The 13,396-nt window shown below is 37.6% G+C and overlaps 1 protein-coding gene and 1 non-coding gene across 2 annotated transcripts in view; one reads left to right on the top strand and one right to left on the bottom strand.

Annotated features, from left to right (window-relative positions):
- SLC45A2 (solute carrier family 45 member 2) overlaps positions 1-13,396 on the top strand; it is a 53,657-nt gene that overhangs the window by 11,237 nt on the left and 29,024 nt on the right. The window contains exons 3-4 of the mRNA XM_007487494.2: positions 1,638-1,978; positions 10,260-10,403. Of these exons, the coding sequence (XP_007487556.1) occupies positions 1,638-1,978; positions 10,260-10,403 (485 nt within the window). The remainder of the gene's footprint in view (positions 1-1,637; positions 1,979-10,259; positions 10,404-13,396) is intronic.
- LOC130458585 (U6 spliceosomal RNA) lies at positions 1,423-1,527 on the bottom strand. Its single transcript, XR_008918001.1, has one exon. It is a non-coding gene; the product is annotated as a U6 spliceosomal RNA (small nuclear RNA).

The raw sequence follows: 13,396 nt of genomic DNA, 5'->3' as shown, positions 1-13,396 counted from the left end.
TGTAAGTTACTATTGATTTCAATTTCAAATAATAGTACAATCCAGTGGATTGGATTAGGCTGACAGTCAAGGAAACCTAAATTCTGTTCTTGGCCCTATCAGTGACCTGCTTCAGCCTCAGATACATGTTGTGGGATGCGTGACTTTATAAATATGAATGTGCCTGGAGTTCAGCTATTTAAAGTAGAACAATCCTTTTCTACTAGGAAGGGTTCTTTTTAACAACAACCAAAACAATGAATTAATATTTGTCTTGATTTTTAAAAAATCTTGAGAGCCAATTCTGTTTTCTTCTTTTTTTAATTGAAAATTTTTATTTAATTAATTGATTTAGAATATTTTTCTATGGTTACATGATTCATGTTCTTTCCCTCCCCTTTCCCCTCCTCCCATAGCCAACATGTAATTCCACTGGGTTTTACATGTGTCATTGATCAAGACCTATTTCCTCATTATTGATAATTGCACCAGGGTGATCATTTAGAGTCTACATCCCCAATCATATCCCCATCGAACCATATGATCAAGCAGTTGTTTTTCTTCTGTGCTTCTACTCTTGAGGGCCAATTCTTAAATTTTCATTTTGAGTATTTATACTTTAGAACCCAAAAAATGCTATAAACCAGAGCTGGACATATTTTATTGAATGTTTAGTCATAAGAAAATGATGAAGAAAACATTAGTAATGCCAATTAAAACTCAAAGAACATCCTGGGTATATATTTTTTTCCTGAGAGTCATTTGTTAAACAAGCATTGCTTGCCCTTAATACATGCTTGTCAAATTGAATTTGCAAACCTATTGCTACTAAGCAATAGATATAATACATAAAACCAGAACTTGAGGAGATTGTCTCATCACAGAATCACAGAATCCTCAACTAGGAATGAACCTGAGAATTCATCTAGTCCATTTCCCAAATTTTACAGACTAGGAAATGGAGGCTTTGAGATGGGGAGTGACTTGCCCAAGGTCACAAAACTACTTAATGAGAGAGTTGTACTTAAAACTTGGGATTTTGGATTCCTCAATTGAATTAGTTATCTACAAACCACCACTACTACTCTCAATGAACTTTTTAAAAAAACCTTTACTGTCCATCTTTGAATCAATACGGTATATTGGTTCCAAGGCAGAAGAGTGACAAGGGTTAGGCAATGAGGTTAAGTGACTTGCCCAGGGTCACACAGCTAGGGAGTATCTAAGACCAGATTTGAAGCCAGAATCTTCTGTCTCTAGCCTTGGCTGTCATTCTACTGAGCCACCAAGTTCCTCTCAATGACCTTTTTTCCCCCCTACAAATCTTTTTAATGCAAATGGAAGCTGAAGGAGAGCTAAATCACTCAGATACATAATTAGATTTGGTTCAGTTACATTTCACTGATTTTTATAGAGAATACCTGTGACATGCTTCAAAGCCTCAAAAATATGGAATGCTTCATGAATTTGGGTGTCCCATCCTTGCATAGGGGTCATGCTAATCTTCTCTGTATCATTCCAATTATAGGATCTACACTGCCAAAGCGAGCACTCTCAATGAACTTTTAACATAATGAAGGGATGTTTAAGATATAATGGAAACTGAATACAGAGGCATTATTAATAATATCATGATATTTCTTCTTTTTCTTCCTCAGGCATTGGAGGTGCTCTCGGTTACGTGTTGGGTGCTATAGACTGGGGACATTTGGAACTGGGAAGATTGCTGGGCACAGAATTTCAGGTCATGTTCTTCTTCTCAGTTCTCGTGTTTACCATTTGTCTTATCATACACTTGTGTAGCATCCCTGAAGCACCTCTCTGTGATAACCCAGAAGACAGCACACTGCAGCACAACCCCCACAGCCCTCTGTTGATGCAGAATGGAGGCTCTGACTATGGTTCTCTAGAGAGAGTCAAAAATGGTTTTATGAAAACAAAACAGACTGAACTAGCTACAGCAAAAAGGGGAGAAGTCATGGAAAATACCAAGAATCAGGTGAAGATGGCGGTCCTCTTTTGTTTTCAATTTTGTTTTCTTCTATTTGTCCTTTCTGCTTTTCTCTCTAGATATAAAAAGCCGCACAGAGTCAAAAAGGAGCCCAGACATTCTGGTTATTTGGCATGAAATTGATCACAAGAGATTCTAGTCCTTTCCTGACTGCTATACTAAAACCTCCCCGAATAGATAAGATGTGATTGCAGTTTTGCCTTTGGCCATCATGCTTCCTTCCTAATCTAACATTATAATATAAAGCTCAGAAGTTTCTGGCTGACAGTTAAGATGATAATAGTTTTGAATGGCCAGACTGGGAAGAAGGCTGCATGGCTTATAAGAGAGGAGAAGGAGACGAACCTTTATTAACTGCCTGTCTCATCTGATACTCACAACAGCTCTGGGAAGTTGGCACTATTGTTATCTCTATTTTATAGTTGAAGAAGAGGATAATGGAGAGAGCACTGGGCTTGAAATCAGGAAGACTCATTGCCCTGAGTTCAGATCTGACCTCAGCTACTTACTCTCTGTGTGATCCTGAGCAAATCATTTAACTTTATTTGCCTCAGTTTCCTTATCTGGAAAATGTGAATAATAACAGCATATCTGTCACAGTAACTAGGAGAATTAAATGAGATAACATTCATAAAGTACTTAGTAAAATACCTGGCATATAGTAAGCACTATATAAAAGCTTTTTCCTCTCCCCTCCTTTCCTTCATATCTAGTACTCACCAGCAATCGAACTCTCCTATCCCCCCAAGTAAAATAAAAAATATGTATGGGTAGGAGCAAGATGGCAAAATGAATAAAGTGCTGAATCTGGAGTGAGGAAAACTTGAGTTCAAATTCAGATTCAGCTACTTACAAGCTGTATGACCCTGGGCAGATCACTTAACCACTCACTGCCTCAGTTTCCTCATATATAAGATGAGGATTTTAATAGCAACTGCCCCTGGGACTGGAGTGTTGTATGGAAAAAATGAAATAATACATTTAAATGTATTCTCAAACCTGAAAGTATTGTATAAATGCTGGCTATTATTATTATTCATAACAAATCAAGATATTGGCCATGTATAAAAGTACATGCCTGATTTGTACCTCTAGTCTGTCACCTCTCTACCAACCACATGTACACTGCACTTTTCAGATGAGGTGGCCCACTTTCTTTTCCCTGCACATTAGTGATTTCAAAGTCAAATAGAAAAGGGGGTAACTAATTTATACGTAAGGATCCCTGTAGGTAGCATATGGATTTAGTTTTAAGCTGTGATATTATCTCTGTTCTATTATATTTTATCTATTATATTAAATATTTCTCATTTATATTCTAATCAGTTTGAGCCACACTTGGGAGTATCATGGGTGGCATGTTTGATATTTCTGCTCTAGGTAACCATCTAATTCTTGGCGCCATACTTTTTTTAAACCCTTACCTTCCATATTAGAATCAATACTGTATATTGTTTCCAAGGCAGAAGAGTGGTAAGGGCTAGGCAATGGGGGTTAAGTGACTTGCTCAGGGTCACTAGGGCTAGGAAGTATCTGAGGTCATATTTGAACCCAGGACCTCTTTCCTCTAGGCCTGGTCACCTAGCTGTGTATTTCCATATACAAATTTGTATATATTGTATATCCCTTTGAATTTGATTATAAAAGCAGTAGAGAGTCACTGAAGATTCTTGAGAAGGAATGTGAGATAAATCAACCCGTGTACTTTATTTTTTTAATTAATAATTTTATTAATTAAAAGTAACAAGGGGGAAAGATGGAAAAATAGGAGAGAGATATAAAAGGTACTTTCCTTATTGCTCCATTTAGCTTGCTATTCTGTGGCCATCATTAGGGCCCCCAAGTCATACTGACAGGGCAGTCCAGTCAGCAACAAGGCAAAGAAGAGAAGAGAGTGAAATTCACTCTTGCCTTAGTTTATTAAAACTTTTCTCTGTCCATTAATTCTCACATATCAGACCCATGTACTTTAAAAGAAGTATTTGGATACATGCGTAGAAGATGAATTGGAAAGGAGAGAACCTGGAAACAGAAAGAGAAATAGGAGGCTATTGGGAATGACTAGTTGAGAGTTGATGTCCTGGCTCAGGTAGTGATGTGTATGTGGAGGAAAAGATGAATGTAAGAGATGTTGTGTTGGAGGAAAACTGACAAATGATTGGATACATGGTGTGAAGGAGAGAAAAGATAGGGATGCGACTCTAAGATGGTGAAACTTCAACAAAACCCAGCCAGTTTGGTGGAAGGGTCGGGCTTGGTCTAAGGACACTATGGAGATGTTGTGTCTGAGATAGCCTGGGGACATCCAAGTGGAGATTTCTAGCAGGCAGTTGTAATTCAGGACCAAAATTTAGAAGAGAGACTAGAGCTAGATATACTATATTTTATGAATCACAATGACATCTATATACATTTTAAAAATTCACATTACTGAAGGTATATTTGCTTTTTTATATTGCATTGTACCAAGCTGTACAAAAAGAAAAATAAACATTGGGCAGCAATTATCTTAGCTCAAACTGATATGTTATTGTAGGAGATGTTAATTACAAAATGTCAGGGTCCAGACCAGTCCCAGCTTGGCCAGTGATCCGAGATTTGAACTGCTCAACCCTTTTATAGTTTATGCAAAAAAGTCAAATCACACAAACCCCTCTCCCCCAAAATAGAGGTGGTAAGCTGAATGTTTCTTCAGAAAAGGGAAATCAAAATTTCTCCTTTTAGAAGGTTTCTTTCTTCCAGAAGGTCAGGTTGTTTCTTTATCTTCCTATGAAGGGGGGAATCATGTAGTCCCCCTATCTCAATATAATAATAGCCAAGTTTATTTTACATTTTGAAGTCAAAAGAGATATTGCTCTCTCAAGAAGTCTGGACAGATTTCAAGACACTAAAGACATGTACTAACTCTCTTTGGCAAAGGTATTTTTGCAAGGTATTTCAAGGGATTTTTAATTTGCTATTTCACTCCCAATATTATTATTGATTACTGATTCTTATACATAATTATTCAGTCAATTAATAATTGGGATTATTCCTTACAAATTATCATTAACATACTGGCTATTTAAAAGGTTTTCATGCAAAGGATTTATAGCTTTATAGAAACATAAGAACAGTGAATATAAACTGGAGTTGCTTAATTAGATAGATTATCTTTCACATCTGCACATATTTGTTGGAGCTAAATAAGGCTTAACATGACATCAGTTGATGTTTACAAGGATCTGTGGACTCTGACCTCCTAAGGATCTATTTTTTTTTTTACACAGCTAGGCACAATATAATTTTTGAAAAAAGCTTCCATACCAATCAGCAGCAGGACTGGATTGATGAGTGGCTGCTGCACTTCTCACCTAGTCTTGACAGGAAGACCTAGCTTCTAAAAGGAAAAAAAAAGGGTAGGGAACACTTCATTATCCCAGATAGCCTGAAGTGTGGAGAGGCATTTTTTGAGTTTTTTCTCTTCTTCTTCTCTAAGGAAGATCAGCCTTCCTTTTGCACATAGATGTCAGTATAGGTATTTTATGGTTATGGCAGAAATACCAACAGTGCCCCCTCAATACAGATCAGTTCAAATTTCTCCTTGTTCTCCATACTTCCTGGAAATGATCTCATTAATCTTTATTCTTTTTGGTCAGTAAATCCTGGCTTCCAAATTGTAGAAATGGAGATTTTGAACCCTAGACTTCAATCCCCAGAAGTCCTTGGTATTTCCCAGAATTCCCTATAATCTCACCAGAGTCTCCACCTGGGTGAGATCACAATTAGTATTTAACTGGCAGTAACACCTACCAAGCTCTCTCTTGCATTTCAACGATGTAGCAAGTGTAGCAAGTAAGCTAAGCATGTATTTAACTGGCAGTAACACCTACCACGCTCTCTCTTGCATTTCAATGATGTAGCAAGTGTAGCAAGTAAGCTAAGCATGGGGATTTAAATGGGCTAATCAGCCATGGGTACGTGGGTTATTATTTTGTATCTTCTTTATTCAGTGATTTCTATTAATCCTTAATAAACCTCAAAAATATAATATTTTTATTATTAGATACTAATTTAATTTTTGCAAAATGAAATAATATGTGTGTGACAAGGGCTTTGAAAAGTTTAAAATGAGATCAGGCATGTGCAAAGATTTAAAATTTTAAAAGTCTCTATACTGTCCCAACAGACATTAATTCATTTAATACCACAAAAATCAATAGGAGACATGAATCACGTGCATGCCACGTACACAGCCCAGCTCTGATGGTTTGGGATGCTTTTGTGTCACCTTCAATGAAAAGAACAGGACAATGCACCTTTGCCCAAATACCCAAGCACCCCTGGCTTCCAAAGGAGAACTCCTCAGAGAGCTGAATCATTCTGTGTGGGAGCCATAGATAGGCCCAGGAACAATACTTTCTAAAGCAGTTATTTTTTCACAATGAAGAGTGTCTATGTCATTTGAAAATCATGATCCCCTTTCTGAGAGTTGGGTCCTGAATTTTTTGGATCCCTTTATGTCTCATCTTCAATCCTAAATGCTATTAAATATATGTGTCATTTTAGTGTACGCATGTGTGCTACATTCCCTTTTATTCTTGTTTAGTACCCTGTGCTGATTCACAGAGCAACCATTACAACCTTCATTAGACAATGATTAACAGACTTTGTGGGACTTTAAAATGTACTGAGAATTATTGAAAAGCCTCTTGTGGCTTTAGCAAGGAAATTGGGAAGCTAGAGAGGAAAGGGCAATTTCATTTTCATTTTCATTTTCAAAACCCAAAGGAGAGCTAAGAATTTCCATGCCTGACTCTTACTAAAATAACAGGTCTAATTTGAAAGCTCATGTGGGTTTAAGAACAAAAGCAGAAATGGATTTGGGAGAGAGCAAGGAAATGGGCTGATTATTGTGCCCCAGGCAGAAATGTAAATTAATGAGTGAAGCCAAAGTGAACACCTGTTGTCCAGTTTTAATCTTGAATCTGTGCATTGATTGAAGAAAGGAGCTGGCTTCCTCTCTCGCTGCATCCATTTAATTCCTCCACATCTTTTGAAGCTTAGCTCAGATGTCACCTCTTCCACAGGCCTTCCTTGATAATGAATTTGGTAATGAGCTTACACCTTAAATAGCACTTTATGCTGCAAATCTTTAGTGGACTTAATCATATTACATCTCCAGTTGTATGTGTGATCTCCCCTTTTTGTTCAGTCATTTTCAATTGCATCTGACTTAATGTGATTCTGTCTTTTTGGTTGTTGGTGTGTGTGTGTGTGTGTGTGTGTGTGTGTGTGTGTGTGTGTGTGTGTGTGTGTTTGGCAAAGATACTGGAGTAGTTCACCATTTCCTTCTCTAGCTCATTTTACAGATGAGGAAACTGAGGCAAACAGTTAAATGACTTGCCCAGGGTGACACAGCTAGTAATGTCTGAGGTCAGATTTGAATGCAGGAAATGAGTCATCCTGATTCCAAGCCCAGTGCTCTGTTGTACCACTTAGCTGCCCATTCTCTCTCTACTCCACTATTAATTTCACAAAATAGGAGTGTATATTTTCTAAGTCTCATATCTCCCTTTAGGGTCCACCTGGCAATGTCATCTACTCCAAGAAAATTCAGAATCCATGTTGCGTGAAAGAATGCATGGACAGAGAAGACTCAGATGGGAGCATAGTGCCCAGGCTGCTCTTCCTCAATCTGAGCGCCTCTTTTGCACTTCTCCAGGAAAATAATTATAACTTTTCATTACTACATAGCATGGGGACCTTCTCTAGAAAGAGAGAGGTCTGGCAGAAGTATCCCAGGAAAGCAGGATGTAAGCTAGCTCTTAGAGTCAAGAAATTAAATAAAAATTAAAAATATATCAATAAATGTAAAAAATTGTAACCATGCCTATGGATGGTATTGAATATGGACAAATTACTTAAATTCTCTAAGAATTAGTTTCTTCATCTATAAATAGGAATAATAATAATGTACTACTAAACTTACATGATTTGTCAGGATCAAGTGAGATAATGTATAGAAAATGCTTTACAAGCTTTAAAGAGTGATATGTAAATATTTCTTAGTGACATCACCATCATCATCATAAGTCAGAGTTTAGGAAGAGTTGGCGTGACACATTGGCCAGACATATTGGCAACCAAAGATAAATGATGCTTAAGAACAATTTTCACTGTGAAAGTGTGAAAGGAGTTTACATATTTCTCAGCCATTCATGGTGCCTTAAAAATTAAATATGTACTAGGAGATTAAAAACTTTTCCTCAAATTCAGAAAGTCAGAAATATTAAACACATCATTTACTAATCTCAGTACAACAAAATAATGTTGAACAAAGGAGAAAGAATTATAAATTCATTGGAGACTAAATAACGATACCAAAGAACAAAAAAAATAAATGATAGAAAATTCCAGCAGAGAAAACGACAACCGTGAGACAACATATCAAAACTTATGGTGTGCAGCTAAAGCATTTCTTAAAGGAAATCTAAATGCTTTCATTAACAAAGGAGAAAGGACAAATCAATAAATTGGGCATTCGACTAAAAAAATCCAGACAAAGTATGAGTTTCCAATGTAGTGGCAACAATAGTAGCAGCCATACTTTCAGGGTTCTGCTACAAGTGGGGACTATAAAAGCTACTTTTACACTCATTGTACATTTTGTATTCATAATAGCAATAGATAACATTTTATGGGACTTTAAGATCTGCAAAGTGCTTCTTATATATTCATTACCTCTTTGGGATTCATATTAACTCTGCAAGTTAGATATTACCAACTTCATTATCTCCATTTTGAGGATTAATTATTCATCTATTTGTGAAATTATTAAATAGGATAGGTATGGCTGGTCCTTTGAGAACTCACCAGGAGAGACTGTGATGACAAGGGAAGTGAGGTTACAATCAAATTTTAATAAAACACAGAGGGTATAGGGGCAAATAGACATGGAAAGTGTAGAAACAAGTGGAGGAAAGGGATGCTGAGGCAGATGGTGTGGGGACAGGGGATGGGGTGATGAAGGATGATAGGGAAGATGATGGGAAGGGAATGCGTCACTTACATAATGGTGGATTGGAGTTTGGAGCACTTGAACAGCATGGACTTTTAGGAGATAGGAAAAGGCAGGAGTTTGGGATCTCATTTTTATAGGGTAGGGGAGGGAATAGACTGCTTCTTATCTGTGCCACCCTTGAGCTTGAACATATCCAGATGATCTCCAAGTTGTAAAGTTAACATATTCAGCCATCTCAGAGTTATCAGCACCATTTTGTGTTCTGCTTCTCTTACTGTGGATATCTGCAACTCATCTGAAATTTATATATCATAGGTCCAATTAGATGGCTTCTCTTGATTGAGTACATATCACCAGGATGTGATTTTTTCATTAATATATGACACAATTTGTAATTTATGCTCCTTTGATCTTTGGATTGATTTGTATATGACTTATAGATTCCCTTTTGTAATGTTGCTTCCTACAATTGCCCCTTTATGCTGACTACTTATAAATTTACTTATTATACTACCTAGAACCAAAGTGAGAACGAAGGAGACCAGAACAAATTATAATTTTAACACAGAAGATGAGGAAATTAAGGTTACTCAAAGATTGATTGTTGGTTGTTACAACTCTAGTTAAAGTCAGAGGTGAGATTTCAACCTAGGTCTCACCTGAGTCTAAATTTAGTGCCTTGCCCACTGCCCACACTAGATTACCTTGTGGGAAAGGGGTCTTACTCTTAGTTATCCTGTTGAAAGCCTCAATTAGCTCTAATCTCTGGAACCCAGAGATTTTTTTAAACTCCTTTCCATTTTACAGATGAGCAAAGTAAGCCTAAAGAAATAAGTGACTTGTACAGGCCACATAGTGTACAAGACAGGGTTTGAATCCAAGTCTTCCTGACTCCACTGTGCCATGTCCCCCTTTAGGGGTGTTTCATAGACATGACGAGTTAATTAGATGATGCTGTCCAAGGAAATGCCTCTCATTAGAGTTTGCACCAGGACATCCAGTATATAACATTCAGATTCCCAGTATCTGAGATTTATAAAGCAATGTGGCACAATGTAATGAGCTCTTAATTTGAACTCATACACCTTGGTTTGAAGACTGGTTCTATGATTTACTCTCTTTGTGACCTTGTGTCTCAGTTTTTTTTTAATTGATAAAATAAGGGGACCAGGCTAGGTAATCCCTAAGGCCCCTTAGGCTTAAAATCGATGACTTTATGATCCTATGAAAGCCAAATTCTGTTTTATGTTTTGTCTTTTATCTTAGACTCAAAACAAGATGACCATGAGGTCTTTGCTGAAGGCTATTCTGAGCATGCCTCCTCATTACCGGTATCTCTGTGTCAGCCACCTCATTGGATGGACAGCTTTTCTTTCCAACATGCTCTTCTTCACGGATTTCATGGGACAGGTAACACCAGCATTCTCTCAGTCAGATTAAGCAATCAGCACATTTTGCTGAGCTCTTACAATGTTAAATTTTATTGGGGATATAAAACTAGAGTAAGACATTATTCCTACTCTCAAGGAATCTTCTGAGGAAACCACTGCAAGCAACACAGAACAGTACTGTTAATAATCCATCCACAAAGCAAATAGTAAATCCAGTTCGAGATCAGGGTAAAAAAAATAAACCTAACTTCATCAAAGAATGAGCTTGAATTAGTGAAAGAATAAATGAAGGAAAAAAGCAGTCTTAAGTGCTAACAATATACCTCACATTGTGTAAAGTGCTTGGTACATACATACAAGCTAGCAAGATAGTTTCTGCCCTCAAAGAGCTTACATTCCAATAGGGGAAATACAACACATCTCAATGGTTCAGGAGGAGTATTTGGAACAGGAATGCCACAAAGATAATGTCTTGAGTCACAGGAAAATTATTTTACATATCCTTCTAGGAATAGTAATATTTATTCAATTAGTGTCTCAGAGCTAAAGTTGAAAAATGAAAGGAAGAACAAAAGAGAAGGACACATGCTCATTAGCATGGCATGAAAGTGGTCAGGAAGTAGTCTGGTGGTTCTGGGGCTGGGATAGAGATGATGCATACTCATTAGTTAGGAACCAGGAAGCAGGAACTTAAGTTCCAGGTCTGAGGTGGAGACTGGAGCATAGGAACATGGAAGTTTCAGAAGGTCTGAAAAATAGTCAAAGTATCTATATGCAATTTATCACATTCTACATGCTGTAGCCAGATCAAGCCCAGATCATTTAAGCATGAAACTGGAAAGTAGGCAATAAAGAAATACAAACTCTGTGGGTGATGTAAACTCTACCTCTTTGTTTCTCTAAATTAGTTCTAACTGTGGACAGCTCCCAGACTCTTCTAGGGTTTCCTTCATTCAAAGCAGCAGAATCTGAATGATGGACACTATTTCTCTTCAAAGGATCTTTCTTAGGTTTTGTGAACACCAAGAGAAAACCCCCCACTATCTCCATGGTATGAGCATGGTGATTAGGCTCCCAGATTTTCTCATCTGGGAAATATCCTTCCAAATCTCATTAAGTACTTGAGACAGTACCAGCGCCTTTGTGCGTCCGAAATCACTTTGATGAATGTGGATATGCCTGTTGATAACTTTTCCCACCTCAGACTTTCTTTTCTTTTTCAATTACATGTAAGAACAATTTTTGACATTTTGAAATTCAGATTCTTCTCTTTCCTCCCCATGCCTATCCAGGTGGTAAATAGTCTGCTAGAGATTATATCTGAGCATTTATACAATATATATTACCATATTCCCCATTCCATGATAGAAGATACTTGCATCACAATACAATAAAAAATTCACAAAGGAAAGAAAGTGAAAGATGGCATGCTTTGACCTGCAATCAGATTCTATCGTTGATGGCTTTAAGAGGACCTAGACAACTCCTGATTGCTTTTCAGAAATTGGGGCTGCCCTGAAAGTGATTGGTAGACTGCGACTTAACAGGTTGGACTCTGGTCAGAGGAACCATTGATTCTGTAGCAAAATAAGGCTGCTTTTCCCTTTTTACCCTTTTCCTACTTCTCTTTTTCTTTGAGTACAGTCAGGGGAAAAAAAATTTTTTTTCTTTCTTCTCCACCAATTTACCCAAGGAGTAGCCAATGATGACTTGAGAAAAGAATTTTACCCACCCTAAGAGATGACAACAGGTGGTTCCTGTAGGAACAGACATGCTTGTCTAGTGGTCAAAAAGGGGGGAATTCATGGACAGAGTTTCCATATTGTGGAAGAGGCATCACAATAAGACATATAAAGTCCATATCTATCCTTTGCTCCACAGTTGGCCAGCTAGTCAAATTGCTATCATATCTTGTCTTCTCCAGGAATTGTCTCTGTTCATGGGCGCTGAACAGTTCTGACAGTAGGAACTCGACATCTCCAAAATCAAGATCAAAGATCCTGAAAGCTTGTTTCAACTCCTTTTGAGATTTGAAAGGATTTTCTACAAATTTTGGGAAATGGCTCTTTTTGGAATCAAGTTCCTGAAAGGAGAATTACCTAAGGGCTTTGGAGTATAGCACACCAGCAGAACTGGATAGTTTGGTGACCTCTTTCAATGGACAGATTTTTTCAGGTCCACCTTCAGGCTTGTTCTTATTTTTATCTTCATTTTCCTTAGGTACATTCTCTGTTTGCCCATTGTCCTTGCCAATAACCTGATCTAGCCCTTTTCCCTTAATCAATTGCTCAAACATAGCCTTAATCATGCTTTCCAGGTTGTTATGGATAGCCAGAATCTTTTCTGCCTTAAGGGGAATCACAAATCTAAAGATCTTCTTCACTTGGGTTAGAGTTGAAGGACAGCCATTAAAATCACATACACTTGAGCCAGGACAAGCCAGAGTCTAAGGTCTGTTTGGAATGGCAGCTGCAAAAGAGACCTTGTCATGTTGCCAATATAATCAATAGATTCCACAATCATATGGGTCATTCTGCTATACAGTATGTGACAGAACCAGAAACAAGCGATGACAGCAATGACTAGAACTCCACAAACAATTTGTCTGAACATTGTTTCTTTCTTTCTTTACTACTCTGCCTTTCAAAGGATTGTGGGGTCCAGTCAGACTTCAAGGTGCCAATTGTATTTGAAATAGATAATCGGTGGATATTTCTAGTTGTAATAACTGACTGGACCCCACAATCCTTTGAAAGGCAGAGTAGAGTAAGAAAGAAAGATGTTCAAACAAGTCGTTTGTGGAGTTGTGGTCATTGTTGTCATCACTTGTTTCTGGGTCTGTCACATACTGTACAACAGTGATCCATATGATTGTGGAATCTATTGATTTTATTGGCAACATGACAAGGTCTCTTTTGCAGTTGCCTTTCCGAATAGACCTTAGACTCTGGCTTGTCCTGGCTCAAGTGTATGTGATTTTAATGGCTGTCCTTCAACTCTAACCCAAGTGAA

Source organism: Monodelphis domestica, chromosome 3, assembly GCF_027887165.1.
Source record: "Monodelphis domestica isolate mMonDom1 chromosome 3, mMonDom1.pri, whole genome shotgun sequence".
Lineage (NCBI taxonomy): Eukaryota > Metazoa > Chordata > Mammalia > Didelphimorphia > Didelphidae > Monodelphis > Monodelphis domestica.
The sequence above is the reverse complement of the archived record's forward strand: the minus strand, read 5'-3'. Positions and strand labels throughout refer to the sequence as shown.